A 22,429-nucleotide genomic window follows, 5' to 3' on the forward strand; every position below is an offset into this window, starting at 1 on the left:
CGTATATGTCTCCTTCATCTTCCTCTTCCTTCTAACCCTCCTCTTTTACCTCCTCGTCTTCCTCTTCTCTCCCTTTTTTATTTACTTCCCGTCGCTGTACGTAATCCGTCTCTCTGATCTAATACTCTAATTTAATCTTCTGTTTTCCATATTTCCTTCTGCCTCTTCGCTCAAAAATTACCCCACCACATATATCCATTAAGGCCTCTCGCTGCCTCTCCCTATTATCTCTTTTTTTAACGACATCTTTTGTTTATCTTCCTCGTTTCTCATTCTCCCTTAGATCTCCCTCTCCTATTGCCTGGCTTACGTGGATTATTTTTTTATATATGTTTTTTGTTTTATTTCCTTCTTCGTCTGATTCAATGTATTCTTTATCCGGTTTTCTCTTTTTTTGTGTTTCTTTCCTCGGCGTCTTTCATGCGTTTTTTTTTATTTAGTTTGGTTTTCTCTCTCTCTTCCCCCCTAGAAACCATTCCCATCTTGTCCCTTCCAGCTCGTCCCTTCCCCTTCGTTGTCTCTTCCACTCTTCCCGTTTCTCTCCCATGTTATTTTTTTTCCTCTACCCAAACATATACAATTTTTTTTTCCACCTGTCCTTCTGTCCAATCCTTTTGCTCCCATTTCTTCCCCTTGCTCACTCACCATTTTTTTTTCTTTCTGTGTGTCTGTCTGTTTGTCTCGTGTTCTCTCGTGTTTCTCTCTTTCGTGTTTCTCTCTTTCTTGTTTCTCTCTTTCGTGTTTCTCTCTTTCGTGTTTCTCTCTTTCGTGTCTCTCTCTTTCGTGTCTCTCTCTCTCTCTCTCTCTCTCTCATTACATATTCCTTATCATATCCATTTATCACTTTAACTGCTCTTTATGTTTCTATTTAAGCATTTTCTTTTCTTCCTTTCTGCTCTTCCTCTTTTCTCCTTTCGTTTTCTGTTTCTAGTTTTTGCCTTAAATATATACATAAATTTTTACACGTCCTTTCTCCCTCATCATTTTCTTCTTCCCTGTATTTTTTATATGTATTTTATTTGGGTATGCCAGTGTCCTCTTTTATTCTGCATTTTTCTCGTCCTCGGGTAATATATTTTTCGTTGATTTTCCATATTTTTTTCTCGCCCTTATATTTCTCTTATGTATTTATTCACACAACTTCACATTTTTCACCTGTTATGTTTTTCCTCTTTCCTTCTTTTCTTACTTTCTTTCTTTTTCCTTGCTATAGCTGCCATGTTTTACCTTCATCTTTTTCCTCACTTCTCAGACTCCCCCTTTCTCCCTTTCATCTGCCTTTTTCTTCTTCTGTTCACAATATTATAATCTTACTAAACACCCACAAAGCTTTTTCCCCTTTCCCCTTTTCCTTCTTTCCTTACTTTCTTTGCTTTTTCATTGTTATTATTGCCTTGTTTTACCTTCATCTTTTCCCTCACTTTTCAGATTCCCCCTTTCTCCCTTTCATCTACCTTTTTCTTTTTCTGTGCTCCATATTACGATCTTACTTAAGACCCACAAACCCTCCTTCATCCCTCCATTATATCCTGTTCTCTTTACTTTCTCTATTTCATCTTTCTGCTTCTTCCTTTCCATCTGAACTTCCGTCTCATCTTTATTCATTCATTTTTTCTCCGTTTCCCCTCTTCCTTCATCCCCCTTCATCTTCATTCACAGGTCACTCGTCCACAAAGCCTTCTCCGTCCCTTCGTCCTCTCCTGACCACCCTCTCCTTTCACCTTTCCCTACCTGCCCTTCCATGCCCCATTTCATTTTTTTCCACCGAGTCCACACAGGAAAGGAAGCCCCCCAGGAAGCCTCTCTATTCCTCTCCTTCCATCTGTGGTTTCAAAACTCTCCTGCATCTTTCTTTCTTTTTCCCTCTCAATATTTTTTTTCTTTTCATATCATCTATTTTTTTCTTGTCATAATTTCGGCTCTCAGACATTCCTTCGTTCCAATATCGTCTTTTTTTCTGGATTTTCTACATTTTTCTTCATTCCTTTTCTTTATAATGTTTTTCAGTCTCTTAACTTAATTTTGCACAATGTGTCCAAGCAAACCCTATCACCTAACTTAATCTAATCAACCATAATGTAACCTATCACAGTAACACGTAACCTTATCTACCATAGCCTTAGTTTAACCTGACACACAAGAAAGCTGATCCAAACACAACTTCAACAGCCTAACCTAACCGAAACTAACGTGGTTCTAAGTTAAAAGGGCACCTACAACTTACATGATTTAACTCTAACCTAACCTACCATATTACGATCTTACTTAATACCCACAAACCCTCCTTCATCCCTCCATTATATCCTGTTCTCTTTTCTTTCTCTCCTTCATCTCTCACACCTAACCTAACCGAAACTAGCGTGGTTCTAAGTTAAAAGGACACCTACAACTCCCATGCTTTAAATAACTCCAACCTAACCTAACCTAAGCTAACGTGAATTAACCTCAGCCAAAAAAGACACTTACCTACAACTCACATCAACAACAATAACGTAACCTAACCTAACCAAAGCTAAATTGATCTAAGCCCAAACGACACTTACCTACAACTCACATCAACAACAATAACGTAACCAAACCTAGCCTAACCTAACCTAACCTAACCTAACCTAACCTAACCAAAGCTAACGTGGTACTAAGCCCAAACGACACTTACCTACAACTCACATCAACAACAATAACGTAACCAAACCTAACCTAACCTAACCTAACCTAACCTAACCAAACCTAACCAAAGCTAACGTGGTACTAAGCCCAAACGACACTTACCTACAACTCACATCAACAACAATAACGTAACCAAACCTAACCTAACCTAACCTAACCTAACCTAACCTAACCTAACCTAACCTAACCAAAGCTAAATTGATCTCAGCCCAAACGACACTTACCTACAACTCACATCAACAACAACAACGTAACCAAACCTAACCTAACCTAACCTAACCTAACCTAACCTAACCTAACCTAACCAAAGCTAACGTGGTACTAAGCCAAAACGACACTCACCTACAACTCGCATGTTCACCACGAAGCTCAGGATCGGCTTAGTGGACACCTGGCACTCGTAGGTGCCGGCGTCCGCAGGTGTAACGCTCTTGATCCGCAACACCCACTCCAGGTTGGGCTCGTTGAAGAGTACGGACACGCGCTGGTCGGTGCTGTACTTGTACTTGTCCACGGTCAGGATGTGTAGGTTGTCCTGTCTGATCCACGACACCTGAGGGAGAAGGGGAAGGAAAAACAGGGACGGATGAGTGCTGGGTGATGAGTGTAAATGTTTGGTTTGGGGGCAGTGTGTGTGTAGAGGGGGGAGGTGTGCGTGTGTGTGTGTATGTGTGTGTGTGTGTGTGTGTGTGTGTGTGTGTGTGTGTGTGTGTGTGTGTGTGGAAAGGAGAGAGAGAGAAAAAAAACAATGAGACCAGAATAGGCACCAACCGGAATGCCAAAACGAAGGCTAGAAAATAAAAATAAAAACAAATCTCTGTGTGAGTCTGTGTCGACCCACTTTCTCTCTCTTTCCAGCCAGTCTTTATTATTGCCTTGTATATTATTGTTTTTGTTTATGGAAAAAGAAGGCAAAATTAATGTCTATGATACACAACGTTGATATTTTTTTTTAATTCAGATGCATGAAAAATAAGGCAGTCAGGCTTCACACTAACGGAAAAAGTGGATTATAAAAGCTTCGGTATTTTGTTCAGATATCTCTCCGCTAGATTAACCGTGCTCTCCTCCCTCTCCGCTTTTTCCCTCCGTGCCACGCCCCGCCCTTCACCTCGCCCCCGCCAGCCACAGGGATGCTTGACCTTATGCAGCACCCCTTCGTCCCTTCACCCTTAAGGGATTTACATATTTTTCGCCTTCCAACTTCGAAAAAAAGAACAGACTAAGATAAGGCGTAGGCGATTCGTGAGAGAAAATCAGGTATATTTTTCTGTCAAGTTTCAAGTTTTCTTCGCCAGGTTTGTTTCCTTGAGGGGTAAGCAGCTCCCGGCCTCGGATGTATTGTAAAGATAAAGTTAGAAAAGTGGTAATGAGCGGAGCGCCGTGCAAGATGATTTTCCTATGCTAAGGGAAGTGGATTCTCATTTTTATTGCCTTTCTCTATTTTTCCTGAGACTTAGAACTTAATGGAGTCCTTTTTGGAGGGAAGATACGTTAGAGGATGAACGTTCCAGGGTGTTGGATATCCCTTTTTTACCTTTACTTAGGGGGAAATAATATCCTCAAACCACATTAAAAAAAAATCAAGGCAGTCTTCTATTGATATAACTGACTGTAACTGTGAAACCATTGCTAATCGTCGTTTTTTTGCTGTTATATTTATAAGAGAAAACTAATATACTAACGGTGTCAAATTCTTCTTGGACCTTGAAGAACTGTATAACGTCTACTGTTGGGATTCTCTCTTTAGGAGGGAAGGAAGTTAAGGAGATTAACTTCTTCCTCTTTAGGGCGGGTCCTTATGGAGTGAATTCATTTTGTGGAGAGTCGTTGTGCTCCCTCTAGCAAGTCGATGTCCTCCTTGCAATTAGGAAACCAATTATGAGGTGGAGCAGGAGGGGAAGGGGAGCGGAGGGGGAGGAGGAATTGAGGTGGGAAAGGAAACAGAAAAAGAAAAGAAAATTCAGGAGGAACCATAGCGCTGTTGTAGTAGCATTAGGAGGAGGAGGGAAAAACGTAAGAGGAAGAAGATTAGGAAGAGGAGGAGGAAACTGAAATGAAAAGAACAAGAAAAAGGAAAGGAAAAACAAGAAGTAAAAGATAAAGGTGGAGAGCCGTAGGGATAGCAAAATAATGAGCTGGAAAACAAGAAAAAAGTTAGGTGGAGAATGAGGAAGGATATCAAAACAAGAACAAGAAAAGAGGAAAACAAAAAAAGAAAACAGAGCAGGAGGAGTTGAAGTGCAGAAGTAGTAGCAAGCTGAGGATTAGGAAAACATTAAAGAAGAAAAATTAGGCGGAGGAGGAATGAGAAAGACCCCCCCCCCCAAAAAAAAAGCAAGGACGTGGAAAAGAAAGGAAAAACAAGATAATGAAGAGTCGACAAGCAAAATAGTTTCCGAACAAATCACAAAACGAGGCGCTGATGGAGGAAGAGAGAGAAAGGGAAGGCAGATGAGGAGGCGGACGCTGATTAGACTAACAAAGAAAATGACTAGACTCGGGAGGCGGGGACAGGGAGAAAGGCGAAGAAATGGCAAAGTCGTGAAAATAGAGCTTGGAAGATAACAACGAATAGCACGATCTAATTAGTCTTAAGAGGAGAATGCCATTACGCTGCGACGAAGAGAGCATGAGTGTAAAAAAAAAAAATGAAGACAGAAGAAACTCAAAAATAAGAAAAATATCTGAACTGTTAAAGAAGAAAAATTAGGCATACGAAAAAAAAAATGTCACTGGTACTTAATCAGACGAAAAATGAAAAGAAAAAAAATAATAGAAAGGTGAATAATTGAATAAAGGATGAATAAACGAGATAAATAGGATTCTTATGGCGAAAACTACTTAAAAATAAAAATAAAATGTATGTGGAAAGGAGAGAGAGAGAGAGGAGAGAAAACAATGAGACCAGAATAGACACTGACCTGAATACGAAAACGAAGCATAGAAAATAAAAATATAACCAAATCTCCGCAAATATAAAGAAGAGAAGAAAATATAGGAAGAAGCCCAAAACAAACAAATAAGAAATAGAATGAAGGAGTGGGCGCCCGGAACGTCTGGGGAGAAATTTTAAAGAACAAAAAGGGAAAGAAATGAAGGAAGATTTAGATGCTTTTCCGACACGCGAGCCGTCCAGCTTTTCCCAATGCAGCTTTAGGGTGAGAGAGAGAGAGAGAGAGAGAGAGAGAGAGAGAGAGAGAGAGAGAGAGAGAGAGAGGGAGAGGGAGAGGGAGAGGTAGAGGGAGAGAGAGAACAAATTATAAGGAGAAACTAGAAAACCAAATCAGACAGGCCAATGAGCTGATACTGACACGCAAAAAAAAAAGAGTATTGCCAGACTAAAACATTAACACAGACTAAAACAAACACACAAAATTATAAGAAACAAAAAAAGAAGAGTGGGAGGAGGCTTAGAAAAACACTGAAGGCGAAATACGAAATGGAAAAGGTCAAAGATATATAACAAGCAAACTCACACTCACAAATATAGGCTTTTGAGTGAGACTGACAAACAGACACAAACGAATGGACAAAGAGATACCCGAACGATTGAAGGGAGCTGATTGACAGACGCTTCGCTATTTCACGGAAGGGTGGCGGTTAAAAAAATGTACAGGTAAACTAAACATTTTTTTCCTCTTTTTTTTGCATTTAAAGTGAACTAGGATATGAGAAAGGCACAAAAACACAAGATAAAGGGCATGGTTAAAAAAGAAAAGTATAGAGAAATGATAAATTATAATGAATCGAAACTCAAATTAAGGGACACGTAGGTTAGATATTTAAGAAAGGAAAATGGATATAAAAGACAGATGGGACAAAGATGAAAAAAAAAACGAACAAGAACGGAAGAAGATAACAAAGAAAAGAAAAGAGAAATGCGAAATTATGAAACGATACTCAAAATAATGGACACGAAAAGTTATATACATTTAAGAAAGAAAAAAAGAAAGGTAAAGTGAGGCGAACTAAGATAAGAGAAAGACGCACAAACAAAAGGAAACGAACAAAAGATAAGTAAGTAGAAGAGAGGCATGATAAAATATGAATCAATACAAAGAGAGAATGAACGCAAAAGTTGGCCGTTTAAGAAAGCAAAAAAAAAAAAAAAGGAGGTAAACTAAAGTGAACAAAGACAAGAGAAAAACACAAACAGAAAGCAAAACCAAATTAAAGGAATAGAAGAAAGGAAAGATAAAATATGAATCAATACAAAGAGAGAACGGACACAAAAGTTGGCCATTTAAGAAAGAAAAAAAAAGAGGTAAACTAAAGAGAACAAAGACAAGAGAAATAACACAAATAAAAAACAAACCAAATGAAAGAAATAGAAGAAAGGAATGATAAAATACGATTCAATACCCATATAAATAAAAACACAAATCAAGTATATAACAAAGACAAAAAAAATAAAAAAAATACCCAAACCAAACGAAGAGAAAGAACAGATTAGTATCAGCAAACAGACCAGGTAAAATGAAAGGGCAGGTAACACAAAGAGAAGACAAACAGATACAGGTAGATATATATACACGGAACCCTTGGAGAGGAGCGGGGAGAGCGGTGAGTCGAGAGGCATACAAACAGAGACGGACAGGCAAACAAACAAGTCAACACACAAACAGGGCAAACACGGGAACGGAGGAGGAGGAGGAAGAGGAAGAAGAGGAAGAGGATGCCCCGAAAGTAGTTTGTTCTTTAAGACGCAAAAACTTGTACCCGAGGAAACTTTCACATCGACAAGAGTTTTAACCCTGAATTTCTTGCATACGGGATTCGAAGTGGGCGGAAGGCGAAGAGAAAGAGTGCTCGAGGAAAAGGAAAGTCTCGCATGCATTCAAACACCCACTGCCCTTGTCCTTGTCCTCGCCTCCCTCCGTTCGTTCTCGTTCCAAAAATCTTTCTCCTTTGTCGTCTTCTTCTTCGTCGTTGTCGTTGCAGTCCCTCTTCTACCTTGCCCGCATTCCTGCCCCTCTTGTCCTCCTCCTCGCGTTCTTCTTTATCTTTCTTCACCTCTTTCTTCACCTTTTTTCCTCACCTCACCTTTGCTGCCTCTTTCCTTATCACTACGGTCTTCTTTGTCACCCTCACTTTGGCCCTCCTCCTCCTCCTCCTCCTTTAACCTGTTTCAGCGTCCAATTTACGTGGTGAAGCGAAGCCATCCACCGCAAGGAATGGTCGGCCGGAGACTGTTGTAGAGGCGGAGGAGAATATTTCAGAGGCGTGTTGAGCTGGTGGTGATGGTGGTGATGGTGGTGGTGATGGTGGTGAGCCTATCAATTCGAGTGTCTTGTGTGTCTTCATCTCAAGGGACATGATTTTTTTCTCCCTTTTTTTTCGTACGAGGATTATCAGATTGTTCCTTGTTTTGTTGTTGTTTCTTGTCTCTCGGGATGAAGTGGAAGGGTTTTTCTTTTTCGGGGGAGATTTTTACTTTAGCTGTTTATCTTTTGGAAGTTATTAGAGTTTGTGTTTTGTATATTTGGTCTCACGGTTTGCCCCGGGTTCAAATCCTGGTCAGTGGTAGCCAACTCACATTTTCGCTGTAGGACGTAGGCTGTAAAGGCTCGCCGCTCCGGAGTTCCACAGACCCAAACGTTATGAAGGCTGGACTACGCTGTGCTGTCAAAAGCCACCCGACACCTACGCAGTTTCTCTACTCCAATTTCACACGTTTTTTTAGCAGATAGAAATGACGGAGCTAGGCGAGAAAAAAATGTTACGCAAGTGCTACGGTGTTTTCATTTGCTCTCCACATTCTCGCTTTGAACATGAGTCAGTCTTACTAGTATTTTAAAGTTTTGAAACATATATACAAAACATTTATGACTTTTTCATCTGTAGGCAAACACGAGGGCGGCGACTAGATGCCTCAGAGTAAACGAACGGCAACGTGTGTGTGTGTGTTCGTGTGTGTGTGTGTGTGTGTGTGTGTGTGTGTGTGTGTGTGTGTCGACCCTTCCTCCGGTCTCCGTAGTAATTCCCTCTTTTTCCAACAACCGAATCACCGTTGCTTTCATCCGCGGAGCAGCAAAGATGATGACGTATTTTTGTCCGTCAAAGAAGCCAATAGCATCGAGGCATTCTTGGCGGACATCGTTCAGGCAAACTATTAAAAGCCGTGTGTAGAAAAAGCGTTTCTTCGTATGCGTTATTTCACTTGGGTATTGGCGAAGTCGGCTTTCCTATTTCGGCCGGATTCGTATCATTCGTGGAGTGTGTTCATCTCTGCCTGGCTGCGGCATGATTGACTGCTAATGGAAAGGCTGTGAGAGGCCAGGCTGGGTCTCCGTGGCTGCCGGGGCGGAATGTGGCCCTTCCGCTCTTTTGGGGGGCGGGTGTCCCAAGGTGGCGGGCCAGAATAATCAATGCGTCAGGTGAATTCAGCGCCGTGTCCAATTCGTTCGGAGCCCCGCCTGAGTCGTACCCTCGCCCGAGTCCCCGCGGCTTAACTCCTCTCGGTAAAAGTTCTGTTTGTTCCCTCACTTATGCTCGCCTAATCTCCGTTGCCAGAGTGGAGTCATTCGGGTTCGCTCCAGTTCTGAGCTCTCTGATCCCTTCCCGAGGCGCCTCCCAGCAGCTCAAAGCCACAACTTACCGACTTATCGTTGACGTTGAACACCCGGCAGGAGAGAACCGCCGTCTTGCCCGCCTGGATGGTGATGTTTCGCGGCAGGTTGCGGTCAAAGCTTGGTCCCGGAGGAGGCCCAACTGTGGCGTCGTCTTGTGGGCGGTCGAGAAGGCTGTTCCTACTTCTTGGGTCGCCGCCCTCGCCGCCCCACCCCGCCGCCTCCCTCACCGCTATTACCCGCCGCACCCCGCTCTTCTCGTCCACCCTGAATGCATATCCTCCCGCCTCGTCTCTCGCCGGGGAAGTGGCTGATCTCCGCTTCATGGTGGGCTGCGGCGGCTGCTTCTGGCGGTGGTGTTTGTGATGGTGATGCGGCGACGATATTGAAAACCGTCCAAAGATCCCTTCTCCATTTACATTCTTTACGGTTTCTATTCTTTCCTCGTCCTCTTCTCCCTCGTCCTCCTCGTCCTCTTCTTCCTCCTCATACACCTTGGCTCCCTCGATCTCCCAGTGGTGGTGGTGCGTCTCGTGGTGGCTGTGGTGGTGGTTGTGGTGGTTGCTGTGGTGATGAATGGGTTGTAGGGGGAGGCGGTGGTTGTCCTGGTGCGAGTGGTTGTTCCGCAAGAGGGTGTTGGGGGCCTCGTCCAGGTGAGGCCTCAGGTACGGCAGGTTGGGGATGTAGTTACCTGGAAAGACAAGAAGAAGGGAGGCGGTGTTACTTATTTTTCACTTTGAGTTTCATTTTTGGGGGTTGCGTGACAAGTTGAAAAGTGTTGCTCTGTGTGTGGGGGCAGGGGAGTGTGTGTGTGTGTGTGTGTGTGTGTGTGTGTGTGTGTGTGTGTGTGTGTGTGTTGTTGTTGATGCTTTGGACTGTCTTTTCTTTTTCTTTCCCTCATCGTATGTAAACATCATCTATTCTTATTGTCTCTGCTTCTGTTGGTTTTCATGTCCTCCAGGTAAACATCAAATACGAGTTCCTACATAGTTCTCCTTCAGTCCCATTGTATACCTTTTTCTCATGATTTTCACAAACACCTAATTATCAAGCTTCCCTTCCCGCAACTCAGCCTCATTTTCATTTCTTCCCGTTTCTTTGACTCAGCTTTTAACCTCTACAATACCCTCCCTTTTTCGTTCACTTTTCCTGGCATTGTTTCTCCTATTTTTCCTTCTTCCTAATTTCTGAGAACGTTCCTCTTCACTTCTTTGTTTTTAATTTCTCTTTGTCCACCTGTTCCGTATTTTTTTCTCTCTGTTATCACTACCTATCTCTGTTATCCTTTTATCACACCAATTCCTGATCCCCTCTTTCTGCTCCTTCATCCTTCTCCTATATTGCCTTTACATACTCTCCTCCCCTCGTTTCTGCTTCTCTGCTCTCGTCTTTCCTTCTCCATTCCTCATCCTCGTCTGATAGCCCCTCTCTCCTCCTCCTCCTCCTCTGTCTCCTCTTCACTTCTCTCCATTTACTCTTCGCCCCCTCGGTTCATATGTCCTTCAAAGGCCTCCTCAGCTCTTCTTTCTCTCTGCATTTCTCTATTTTTCTCACTGGTGTCTCCTTTTCACCTCCTCCTCTTCATATTCCTCCTCCTCCTCCTCCTGCTCATCCTCCTTTTCTTTTCTTTCTCATAGGTTTCCTCAGCTTTTCTTTCTCTCTTCATTTCTCTATTTTCTCACTGGTATCTCCTGTTCACCTCCTCCTCTTCATATTCCACCTCCTCCTCCTCCTCCTCCTCCTCCTCCTCCTCTTCCTTTTCTTCCCTCCCTCATCGCCTCCGTCGTCTTAGTCTTATGTCAGGGAGCGTTTAATTGGAAGCTTCTTGTAAATCTCCTCCACTTGACCTTTCTTTCAGCTGAGTGTTTACGTTTCCTCCATATCCCTCCTCCAATCCCTCCCTCCTTGCATTCGTCCGTCTGTCCCTCCTTCCCTCTCTCCCTCCCTCCCTCCTACCCATCCCTCCTTCCTCCTTGCACCGGTCCATCTATTTCTCATTCCTTCCCTCCCTCCCTCTCTCCTTCCTTCCCTCTCTCCCTTCCCTCCACCTCACACAACCAAGGAAAAAACAGATAGATAAATAAAAGGATGATTAGATCCGAGCATACCTCTTTCCCGGTGTTTGTTTACGTACACACACACACACACACACACACACACGCACACACACGCACACACACACACACACACACACACACACACACACACACACACATTGACACTTAGTTTTTTTTTCGCCACTTTCAGCACATTCGAGACACAGAGAAAATTAAGAGACGTGTAAACAAACATGAAAAAGGAAAAGCCTCAAGAAAATATTATAATGTGTTTTTTTCTCTCGCTTTTAATTTCGTTTGTCTTTGTTTTCTTCTCCTTTTTTTTCTTCGTTTGGGTTATTTGCATTTTTCGTTTTCTTCCTCCTAGCATTTCCTCGCTTACTTATTTCTTACATTACTCCTTTTCTTTCTTACTTAATATTTTGTTTTGTTTTTAGCAAATGAAGGTGAAGATTATTTGAGACAGTTAAGACACTAGACACCTTAAGAATGTTGTCATAATGTATTTTCTTTTTATTTTATACAATTTGACTTTTTTTATTTTCATTTCTCTTAGTATTACGTAATTAAGAGAGAGAGAGAGAGAGAGAGAGAGAGAGAGAGAGAGAGAGAGAGAGAGAGAGAGAGAGAAGGGTGGGGTGGGGTGACAGGTGATTATACGTATATGGGACAGGTAACCAGCTCTTAATTAGCATGTAGTTAATACCACGCAGGAAATGACGCATCTGATTGGATTCCACCACCACCACCACCACCAACAACAACAACAACAACAACAACAAAATCACTACCACCACCCAGCACCAATGTCCACCACCACCATCACCACTACCACCAACACTAACACTACCACCAACACCGAGACTCACCATCACCACCACCATCACGAACACAACCACCAACAACATCAACACAAGACCCAACCACAATCACCACCTCCATCACATCATCACTAACATCACCAACACCGCCACCAACATCAACAACAACAACCACAATCACCAACACCAAGAAACACCATCGCCACCTCCACCACCACCAACAACAACACCATCACTAACCACAACCACAACCTTTACCACCACCACCACCACCACCACTATCATTAACCACAAACACTACCACCATCACTACCATTAACTTTTTTTTTTTGGGGGGGTGGGGGGGAGGGGAGAATCCAATCACGCTTTGGACACACGAACAAACACACTCACAAGTATTGACTGTCACAAGAGAGAGAAAGAGAGAGAGAGAGAGTCCACTGTAATCTCTTTTCCTCTCCATTTTTTTTTTCATCTTTATTTTTGTTTGTTTGTTTTCTATTTCTGAACGCTCACACAACAACACGTTTCATTTTTCTCTTATTCTAAATTATATTGCTAACGCCTCCAGTGACTGAGGGAAAGGGCATTTAAATTTGTATGTTCCTAGTAAATCGCACAAGAGACAGTGCTTCCGTGTTTCAAGAAATATTAGAACACTTAACATATTCCTCGCAAACCTATATATATATTAACCTTTCCTTGGTTCTGTCCCTACTATTTACTCCATCTACTTCTTAACCCGGTAGCTGCTGGGATCATGTTTCTTAAAGGCCCCTCTAAGCGAGAAAAATGAGAAAAAATCATCACTCACACAAACCATTTCATAATATACATCAACGCATTTGTGATCAGTTTATGCGTCATCTATTTTTTGGGGGTTATATCATGGCACAATTTTGGCCCGTCGCTAGTACACGGTAAAGCCACAAATTTGACCCGTCGCTGCCGCTCTCTTTCCCTCCCGTCACCCTGTCCTCTCCCTTTCTCCCAGACTCTCCATTTGGCCCAGTTCCCGTTCTTCCCTTTAGTATTCCTTCCCCATTGGCCCTTCCTTTCCCCTCCTATCCCATCTTTCCTTTTTCCTTCATATATCCTCTTTTAAGCTTTCTTCCCTTTCTTGTATTCTCTTTCCTTCTCTTAGCCATTCTTTCCTTCCCCTTTCTCACCTTCTAATCCTTTTTTCATATGTCTTATTTTTTAGATCTCCGTCCCTGTCATTTCCCTTCATAACCATTCCCTCCATTCCCTTTCGCTCCCTCCTTCTACTCCTTTTTCATATATCCTTTTCCTTGCTTTCTCCCCCTCGTTTATCCCCTTTCCCCCTTTTAGTCAATCTACTTTTCTTTCTCCCTCACCCTCTTTTCGTTTGTACATTCTTATTTTTTTTTCCTTCTCGGTCATCCCCTTTCCCTCCTGTAGGCAATCTTTTCCCTCCCTCCCTCTCCATCCCGTCCCCTCCTGTCCGACCTTCCCTTCCTTCTTCATATATCCTTTTTTTTAGCTTTTTCCCCCTCGTGTGTTCCCTTCCCCCTCTTAACCAATCTATCCCTTCCATTACCCCGCCTCCCAAAGTCAAGCCTCTCCCTCTTCCTCCTCTTTTTCAGCCTTGTCACCAGTACTTTTCCCTTAGTCTTTCCCTTTGTATTCGTATTTCTCTACAAGATTTCTCCAGCTATTTTCTTCACCGTCACCTTGGAAGACTATCAACGTGAAAGATTTGTAGCGGTCGCGACTTCCCCTAGACACATTTGTAGTACCTTTTTTTTGCCATTCCTCTCTTCCTCACCCTTGCCTACTTTGACCTCTTCCCAAAATCTTCATCTGTTTCCCGGTTTAATTCCATCTAGCTTACTCCTTCCGTCGCTTCGTTACACTGTCGACTTAAAGCGATCGAGACATCTATAATATTTTTTTTTCATTACTCTTTTACCTCATTTATCCCTACCTTTCCCTTTCCCCATTTTCCAATTTTCTCCCATCCACTCACCCTCTTCCGTCGCTTCGCCACGTTATCGACACACGTGACTTACAGCGGTCAAAACATCTATAGTACCATTTTTTTCCCATTCCTCTTCCTAGTCTTCCCTACCTTCAGCTTTCCCCATTCTCTTTCCCCATTTCCCAGTTTCATCCAATCCACTTACTCTCCCCATCACCGCGTCACGCTATCGACAGCCAAGACAAAGAACGGTCCAGGCTTCCCCTAAACACACCTGTCCACATAACTCACCTTGTCGTTACCTGTCCGTGCCTGATTCACCCACACAGACGCTCGACATGGCCAATACTACCCATGTGTCTCCCCTTCCTGACTGCAGCTATCCCTCTCTCCCCTCCATTTCCCTTCCTCCTCCTCTTGTCGTTGCCCTCCCCTCCCTTCGCCATCCCTCACTCCCCCTCCCTCCTAACCCAAGCCGATGTCCTTAGCTATAGTAAATTTCTGCGGTACACGGGCGGAGGAGTGACCAGTCGTTTTGGTGCGCCGTTTTCATCTCACGTCTTTTTTCCTTTCTCTTTTTTACTTGTGTTTTGCCTTTCTTTCTGTTCCTTTTTTCCCCGTTTTCGTTTTCGCTTATGAGATTTTCTCCTCTCCTTTCCTCTTTTGTTCTGTTTTTTTTTTATCCTTGTATCCCTACTTTCCTCTACTGTTTTCCTCTCTCTTTTTTATCCCTCTGTTTTTTCCCTCTCCTCTCTCTCCTTGCCTCAGTGCCCTCTCCTCGCATTCTTTCCTACCCTGTCTAACTTCTCCTCCCTCCTCTCGCCACCTTTCTCCGCCTCAATAACTATTCCCATTCCTCCCTCACCCCCCTCTCTTCCCCCACCTCCTTCCTCACTCACCTCCCTTTCCTCACCTCACCTCCTTCCTCCCTCACCCCCTTCCCCCCTCTCTAACTGTTTGCTTTACTGGCCAAACGTTGTCCATCCTCTCTCCCCATTAGTTTCCCGCTCCCTCCTTCCTCTCCCTCCTCTTCCTCCTCCTCCTTGCACCGTGAAAAAAGCAAGTCTGAATTTATTGATTTAGCAGAAGTGTTTAATTCATTTTCTTTTGCTTATTGAATTGACTGAAGAGACTTTTGATTTGAGTTTAAATGATTCGTATACAACATTTTTTTCCCCCTTTTATTCGTTGCTTTTCGTTGTAATTCAAGTTATTTACCAAAAAAAACGGAAAAAATAGCTGGAATATTAATGCCCAGTCACCTGCCTCTATTACAATCATTCTATCGCGATTAAAATTGAAATCGCGGCGCTTTTACACATTGCAAAGCAGGGTCATTAACTAGGCCAGATTACATCGATAAATCAGCAAGGACTCTAGTCACTGCGCCGTGTTATGGACATCGCAAAACTTATTCAGTATAGATTCGCAAGGTTATATATTTTCCCTATTCACCTTTTTCATCGGATTTTGTAAGTATTTGCCCTGAAACCTTTTGTCTGCGTATTTCCTTGACTTGCGTTGCACAGTGGCGTTCCAGGTAAGCTTCGAAGACATGTCATTCAGTTATAGTTCCTTCATTTCAGAGTAGCGAGATTTTTCCATTTAATTTTGCGTATTCTTCGCCAGGTGTGTCATTTAATTTCTCGCAGGTGGTGTTTTAATTGCGTCCTACGGTTGTGAGGTCTCGTTGTGGGCTTCCCTGAATTCCTTACTTACTGATGAAGGTGTTAGTGTGAAAGCGTAGGTAGTATATTTTTCTTTCAATTTTTTTATTTTGTTTCTCTTTCAATTTCTTTCGTTCTCTCTTCCTTTCTTTCTCCTTCTTACACTCACACACACTTACGCACTCACACACACACACACACACACACACACACACACACACACACACACACACACACACACACACACACACACACACACACACACACACACACACACACACACACACACACACACACACTCACACACACACACACACACACACACACACACACACACACGTCTCTGTTTACATCTTTACACACTCGAATTTCATTGCACCAATTACGTTGTTCCCTTTCATTCACCTCTCTCTCTCTCTCTCTCTCTCTCTCTCTCTCTCTCTCTCTCTCTCTCTCTCTCTCTCTCTCTCGTAGGTCAAACTATTATAAAGAGAGAGAGTTTTCAAGCCGATGTGAATCTGCGAGAATGGAAATAGAAATAGCTCACTGGCGAGGGAGATTAGAGGAGAGAAAAAGAGGATTGACCTGACAAAGGCGGCGAAAATATCACGCCAATGATCATAAACGAGAACCTGATAACGCTGAGCTGACCTCCACGCGACCTTGATCGGCCTGACCCTGAACACACATTTTCTCCCTCACGTGTTCGCGTCTGACCAAGCCAATCAATGCAATTTTTTTAACTAATGCGCCGATTCTCCCTCCTCCACCTTTACTCTCCACTAAAACAATTTACCTCCGACCATTTCTCTTTCGCTTTCACACTATTTTCTGCAAGTTGAAGCTCGTTTTCTGAGAGTGGAAATAAACTAATCGAAATGTGACAGGAAAGTGTGTGTGTGTGCGTGTGTGTGGGTGTGGGTTTATGTTAGTGTGTGTGTGTGTGTGTGTGTGGACATGTTAAAGGCGGACACTGACACATAGCGAGAAATAGATAGATGGCTTTTGATTAGCCCCCAATTCAGTGTTGCAAGATAGCTTATTAAGGCACAATAACTCCATATTATGTTTCAACGGTCAGGTAAAACAAACTTAATACCTCTCTAGAAATACATGTTAATATTGGTACAGTGATATTTGCTTCTCCTGTCTATCTACCTGTCACCTTCACGGAATTGTTAACCGATTTTTAAGGAGCTTTTTGTATCGCATTTGTTTAGCCATAGAACAAAAGGGTAAGTAAAGGTTCTAAAACATACTTAAATGGCTTTCTAGAAATATGTTTTGTAAAGTTATATTAATACTTCATGTGGATTGATCTATTTCACCTTCGCTCAATTAGGAACAGGTTCTTAAGAGCTTTTTGTATCGTATTTGTCTAGCTATAGAACGAAAGTATAAGATCAGGTGCGTATCATAGCTTACCTGACGGCTTCTCCATAGCGTAGGTAGCGACAGGTGAGTTCGGAGGGCCTGGCAGAGGTGTGGCGGGGCGGACAGGTGCGAGGGGCGTGGCCAGGTAGCGCCCTTCTCCCTCCATGGCACCTAAGGGAAGAGAGAGAGATAGACCTGTTAGTGGGAGGGAAGGGAGGGAAGGAAGGGGATCACACACACACACACACACACACACACACACACACACACACACACACACACACACACACACACACACACACACACACACACGTGATCCCAGGCAGTAAAAGTGGAGGAATAAATGAATTTCTGCTGTTCGTATTAATTAAAGCGCTGTTTTTCGTTCGTCTGTGCCGGGCCTGCAGTACTAAAATGCCTCCCCGTGTTGATATTACCTTGTTGCGTGTGTGTGTGTGTGTGTGTGTGTGTGTGTGTGTGTGTGTGTGTGTGTGTGTGTGTGTGTGTGTGTGTGTGTGTGTGTGTGTGTGTGTGTGTGTGTGTGTGTTTTCTTTGTTTCTTTCGATTTGTTTAACTTTTATCCTTCTCCCTGTCTGCATGTCTGTTTCTCTCTCCCTCTATCTATCTATCTCTATCTATTTTTTCCTGTGTTTTCTTTGTCTATTTGTTTCTACCTTTATCCCTTCTGTCTGCATATCTGTTTCCCTCACTCTCTCCCTCTACCTGTGTTTTTCTATTCGTCTACCTATAGCCTTTCTCCTCCTCTATCAAAGCTAACATCAAATACCTTCACTTTCCTCTCTCCCTCTATTCTCCTCCTGTTCCACCTGAGCTTACCTGTTGTCAGATGGTCCAACACAACTCTGGTATGGAAGAGAGAATCATGTTCTTCCCTTACTACACTACACCAAAAAAGTACAAAGTCGATATGGTGTGTGTGTGTGTGTGTGTGTGTGTGTGTGTGTGTGAGTGTGAGTGTGTAGTATTTCCAGTTAACAAACAAAAATGTTCGTTCCCCGTTCCAGGGTTGCCGTTTCTACGCGCTACCTCACCACCAAGTTGTAGCTCTTATCCATGCAAACGTTGTCTCTTCCCTTTTTTTCTTTAATTAATCCAAAACGTTTCTACTTTATCGTAACACTTTTGAATCGAGTTGCTGGCGTACTTTTTTTTTTTACAGCAAAGGAGTCAGCTCAAGGGCATAAAAACAAGGTAACAATAATGAAAAAAAAAAAAGCCCGCTACTCACTGCTCCTAAAAAGAGTTAGAGGAGTGGCCGAAAGAGAGGACCTGATACCTTCCTCCCTTTACCTGCGTTTTGTGTTTCAGTCGCTTTTCCTCTTGTGTTCTTCCTCCCCTATTTACCTTTCACGTCCCTCTTATTTCAGTCATTCGCCAATTAATCCATTTCTTCTTTTTTCTCTTTCCCTCCCTTTCGTTCTTGTTACCGTGCATCCCTTCTTTGTGTTTAAGTAGCTTTTCCTCTTGTATTCTTCCTTCTTCTTATTCTTATTTTTCCTTGTGTTTCTGTAGCTTTTCCTCTTGTGTTCTTCCTTCTTATTATTCTTATTTTTCCTTGTGTTTCTGTAGCTTTTCCTCCTGTATTCTTCCTTCTTCTTCGTCTTATTCTTCCCTGTGTTTCAGTAGCTTTTCCTCTTATGTTCTTCCTTCCCTATTTACCTTCTATGTCCCTCTTATTTTAGTCATTCTCCAATTAATCCACTCCTCTTCTTTTTCCCTTTCCCTCCCCTTCGTTCTAGTTACCGTGCATCCCTTCTTTACCTTTCCCCCTAGTCCTCCTCCTCCTGTTATTTCTCTCCTCGTCCCTTCCCCCAAATCAATTATGCCTCGCCTTCTTTCCTTTGTCGCCTTTGCAAAGAGTAATGACCGATTCAGTGTTCCCAAAATTTAGTTGCTATTTTTAGATCTATTTTCTGTTCTTTCTTGTCGTGCATTACCCCTCCCAGACTCCTCTTACTCTTCTTTCTCTTTTCTCCTTCTCCAATCCCCTTCATTTATGCCTCGGTTTCTTTCTTTGGTCGCCGCTGTAAAGAGTGATAACCGATTCAGTGCTTAAAATCCACAAGCTTTATAATAACCTTTTTTCTCTCGTTCTTGTCGTTCATCACCCTTCTCCTACCCCTCCTCCTCTTCTTCTTTCTCTCCTCCTCCCTTCCCTCCATCATTTATACCTCTCTTTCTTTCGTCGCCGCTGTAAAGAGTAATATAACAGATTCAGTGCTCAAAATTCACTTGCTTTTTTCCCCTCGTTCTTGTCCTTCTTCACCCTACCCCTACTCCTCTTCTTTCCCTCTCTTCCCTTCCCCCTCTCATTTATAATTCTCTTTCTTTCGTTGCCGCTATAAAAAGTAACATAACAGATTCAGTGCTCAAAATTTACTTGCTCTATTTTCATCTATTTTTTTTTTCCCTCGTTCTTGTCCTTCATCACCCTTCTCCTATCCCTCTTCCTCTTCTTCTTTTTCTCCTCTTCCCTTCCCCTCTCTCATTTATACCTCGCTTTCTTTCGTCGCCGCTGTAAAGAGTAGCATAACAGATTCAGTGCTCAAAATTCACTTGTTTTATTATCATCTTTTTTTTTTTCCCTCGTTTTTGTCCTTCATTACCCTTCTCCTACCCCTTATCATCCTCTTTTCCTCTCTTCCCTTCCCCCTCTCATTTATACCTCGCTTTCTTTCGTCGCCGCTGTAAAGAGTAACATAACAGATTCAGTGCTTAAAATTCACTTGCTTTGTTATCATTCTTTTTCCCCTCGTTCTTGTCCTTCATTACCCTTCTCTTACCCCTTCTCCTCTTCTTTTCCTCTCTTCCCTTCCCTCCATCATTTATACCTCGCTTTCTTTCGTCGCCTCTGTAAAGAGTAACATATCAGATTCAGTGCTTAAAATTCACTTGCTTTGTGATCATTCTTTTCCCCCTCGTTCTTGTCCTTCTTTACTCTTCCTCTACTCCTTTTCTTCTCTTCTCCTCCCTTCCCCCACAGCGCCATATGACCCTGCAGTCTCGGCGCCAAGAACAGAACGCCCCAATAATCATCATCATCCTTCCCCACACAATCATTTATGCCTCGCCTTCTATCTTCCTTTCGTCGCCGCTGTAAAGAGCAATATAACCCGATTCAGTGCTCCCTAAATGCAGCTTCTTTATTTTGATCTTCTTTTTCTCGCGTTTCTCAATTACGATGACAAAAAAACAATGAGCTTTCTATAACAGTCCCCGGCAAACTAACTTCATGGGAGAGTGAACTGCGGCAATTGAATCTGCCAAAGGGGGGAAGGGGGGGGAAGAGAGAGAGAGAGAGAGAGAGAGAGAGAGAGAGAGAGAGAGAGAGAGAGAGAGAGAGAGAAACTGACTGAAAAAAAAAAAGAGAAAAGAGACAGAAGGTGAATGAGTAAAATAAAACACACTCACACACACACACACACACACACACACACACACACACACACTGAAATAGAGGAAAAGGAAGGATATACGAGAGGTGCTTGAAGAATAGCGAAAATACACGAAGGGGAAGTAGGAAAGCTAGTCAGAATGGACGAGAGAAGATGAGAAGTCCAAAATAAAGACAGATGAAAGGGAGAGAGAGAGAGAGAGAGAGGGAGAGGGAGAGAGGAAGGGAGACATGTGAGTGAAGAGAGAGCTGAAGAGAATGTAGTATGAAAAAAAGGAGGAAAACGAGAGCGAGAGAGAGAAGGAAGGTAAAAAGAGGGGAGGGGTAGCGTGTGTAGCTGCAACGAAATAAAAATAAATAAAAAAGCACCAAAAGGAAATAAGTAAAACGCCCGTGAAAATGTTAAAAAAAAAGAGGGAAAGAGTGAAGGAAGGACGAAAAATAATTAAAAGAAAAAAAACGGAGAAAAAGAGGAAAAGAGAGTTGGATTTCCTCACGTGGCGGAACAAAGAGAAAGCAAATGAGTTGAGGGAAAATTCGAAGCATGCGTAAAGATTATTAATTAACGGACAGGTAAAGGTGGGGAAAAAAAGAGGGTCCGAAATAAGTTGAAAGGGAGCAAATATTTACGGGGAATAATGGAGGTTGATATTCGAGCCGGGGAGCAAAAATTCAAAAAGTATTGCCGGCTCCAGTTAAAAATGACGGATGATAAAGGAGATTCCGGTTGGCAGGTGTGTTAGCAGTCGACTCCGTGTGTGTGTGTGTGTGTGTGTGTGTGTGTGTGTGTGTGTGTGTGTGTGCAGGATATATTGTTGTTTTGTTTTATATTGTGTGGGTTTTTTTTAATACTGAAATAGTCCCTCCGAGAGTTTTCTTTTGTCATTAATTAAAAATGGAATAGGACGAAAAGACTTTGAAGCTAGGTTAATGACTCCGTCCTCTCCCGCCTTCCCCCCTCCCCCTTTCTTTCTCTCTTTCTCGTTCTCAGTCTATCTCTTACACTTTGTCTCTACCAACTATCTATCAATCTATTTTTCCATTTCCATCTGTATTTATTTTTCTGTATGTATCTATTTATCTATCTCCTTCTTCTCCTCGTCCTCCTTCTCCCGCTCCTCCTCCTTCTCTTTCTGTTTACCCCGAGCGTCGAGCATTCCGTATGAGTGCATATCTTAAGGTTATGTCTCCTCAAGTACATGTTATTCCCGCATTTAGGACTCAGGGAGACACACGCGCTCGTAAATTGCGTAACTCAAAGCGAAGGAGGAGGAGGAGGAGGAGGAGGAGAAGGAGGAGGAAAAGGTGATTGAGAAAAAGTCGCAGGTGGAGGAGCCAGAAGGGGGAGTCTTGGAATATTTATCGACCTGCAGGGAACGGTTGGTATAGGAACGAAGAACGAAGGATATTTTACGTGTGTTTGAAGTTTAACGCGTGAATCAAGGGAACGACCGAGGAGCAGCGTGACCCTTAAGCTGAGAGGCGGACGAACTGACTGGCTGACTGGTAGGCTGGCTTGGTGACTGGCGAGGGGTGGGCGTGATTGCAGCAGAGGGAAGGGTGACGGTGAACGCCGGGCTGAAAAGGGAAAGGGAATACGGTCACAGGAACCAGGCGACAGGAAGACAGATAGTGATTGGAGACAAGTAGAGTGGACGGGATTGGCTGTGGTTGATACGCTATTGAAATTTCGACGTTAGAGTTAGACAGGCACCGGACTTGAAAGGGACGGTGGACAGTATAACGAGATGACAGGAAGACAGATAGTGATTGGAGACAAGTAGAGTGGACGGGAGTGGCTGTGGTTGATACGCTATTGAAATTCGACGTTTGGGTTAGACAGGCACCGGGCTTGAAAGGGACGGTGGACAGTATAACGAGGTGACAGGAAGACAGGTAAGGAAAGGACAGGAG

At 43.0% G+C, this 22,429-nt stretch overlaps 1 protein-coding gene across 2 annotated transcripts in view; it reads right to left on the reverse strand.

Annotated features, from left to right (window-relative positions):
- The window catches only part of LOC126992841 (basement membrane-specific heparan sulfate proteoglycan core protein-like), a 51,225-nt gene extending 33,955 nt beyond the window's left edge, over positions 1-17,270 (reverse strand). For both annotated transcript variants that reach the window (XM_050851666.1, XM_050851665.1), the window contains exons 1-3: positions 17,152-17,270; positions 9,269-9,930; positions 3,010-3,220 (exon numbers count right to left, since the gene is read on the reverse strand). In XM_050851666.1, the coding sequence (XP_050707623.1) occupies positions 3,010-3,220; positions 9,269-9,930; positions 17,152-17,266 (988 nt within the window). In that variant the 5' untranslated portion in view covers positions 17,267-17,270. The remainder of the gene's footprint in view (positions 1-3,009; positions 3,221-9,268; positions 9,931-17,151) is intronic.
- Positions 17,271-22,429: the final 5,159 nt, after the last annotated feature.

Source organism: Eriocheir sinensis, unplaced genomic scaffold (genome assembly GCF_024679095.1).
Source record: "Eriocheir sinensis breed Jianghai 21 unplaced genomic scaffold, ASM2467909v1 Scaffold508, whole genome shotgun sequence".
Classification (NCBI taxonomy): domain Eukaryota; kingdom Metazoa; phylum Arthropoda; class Malacostraca; order Decapoda; family Varunidae; genus Eriocheir; species Eriocheir sinensis.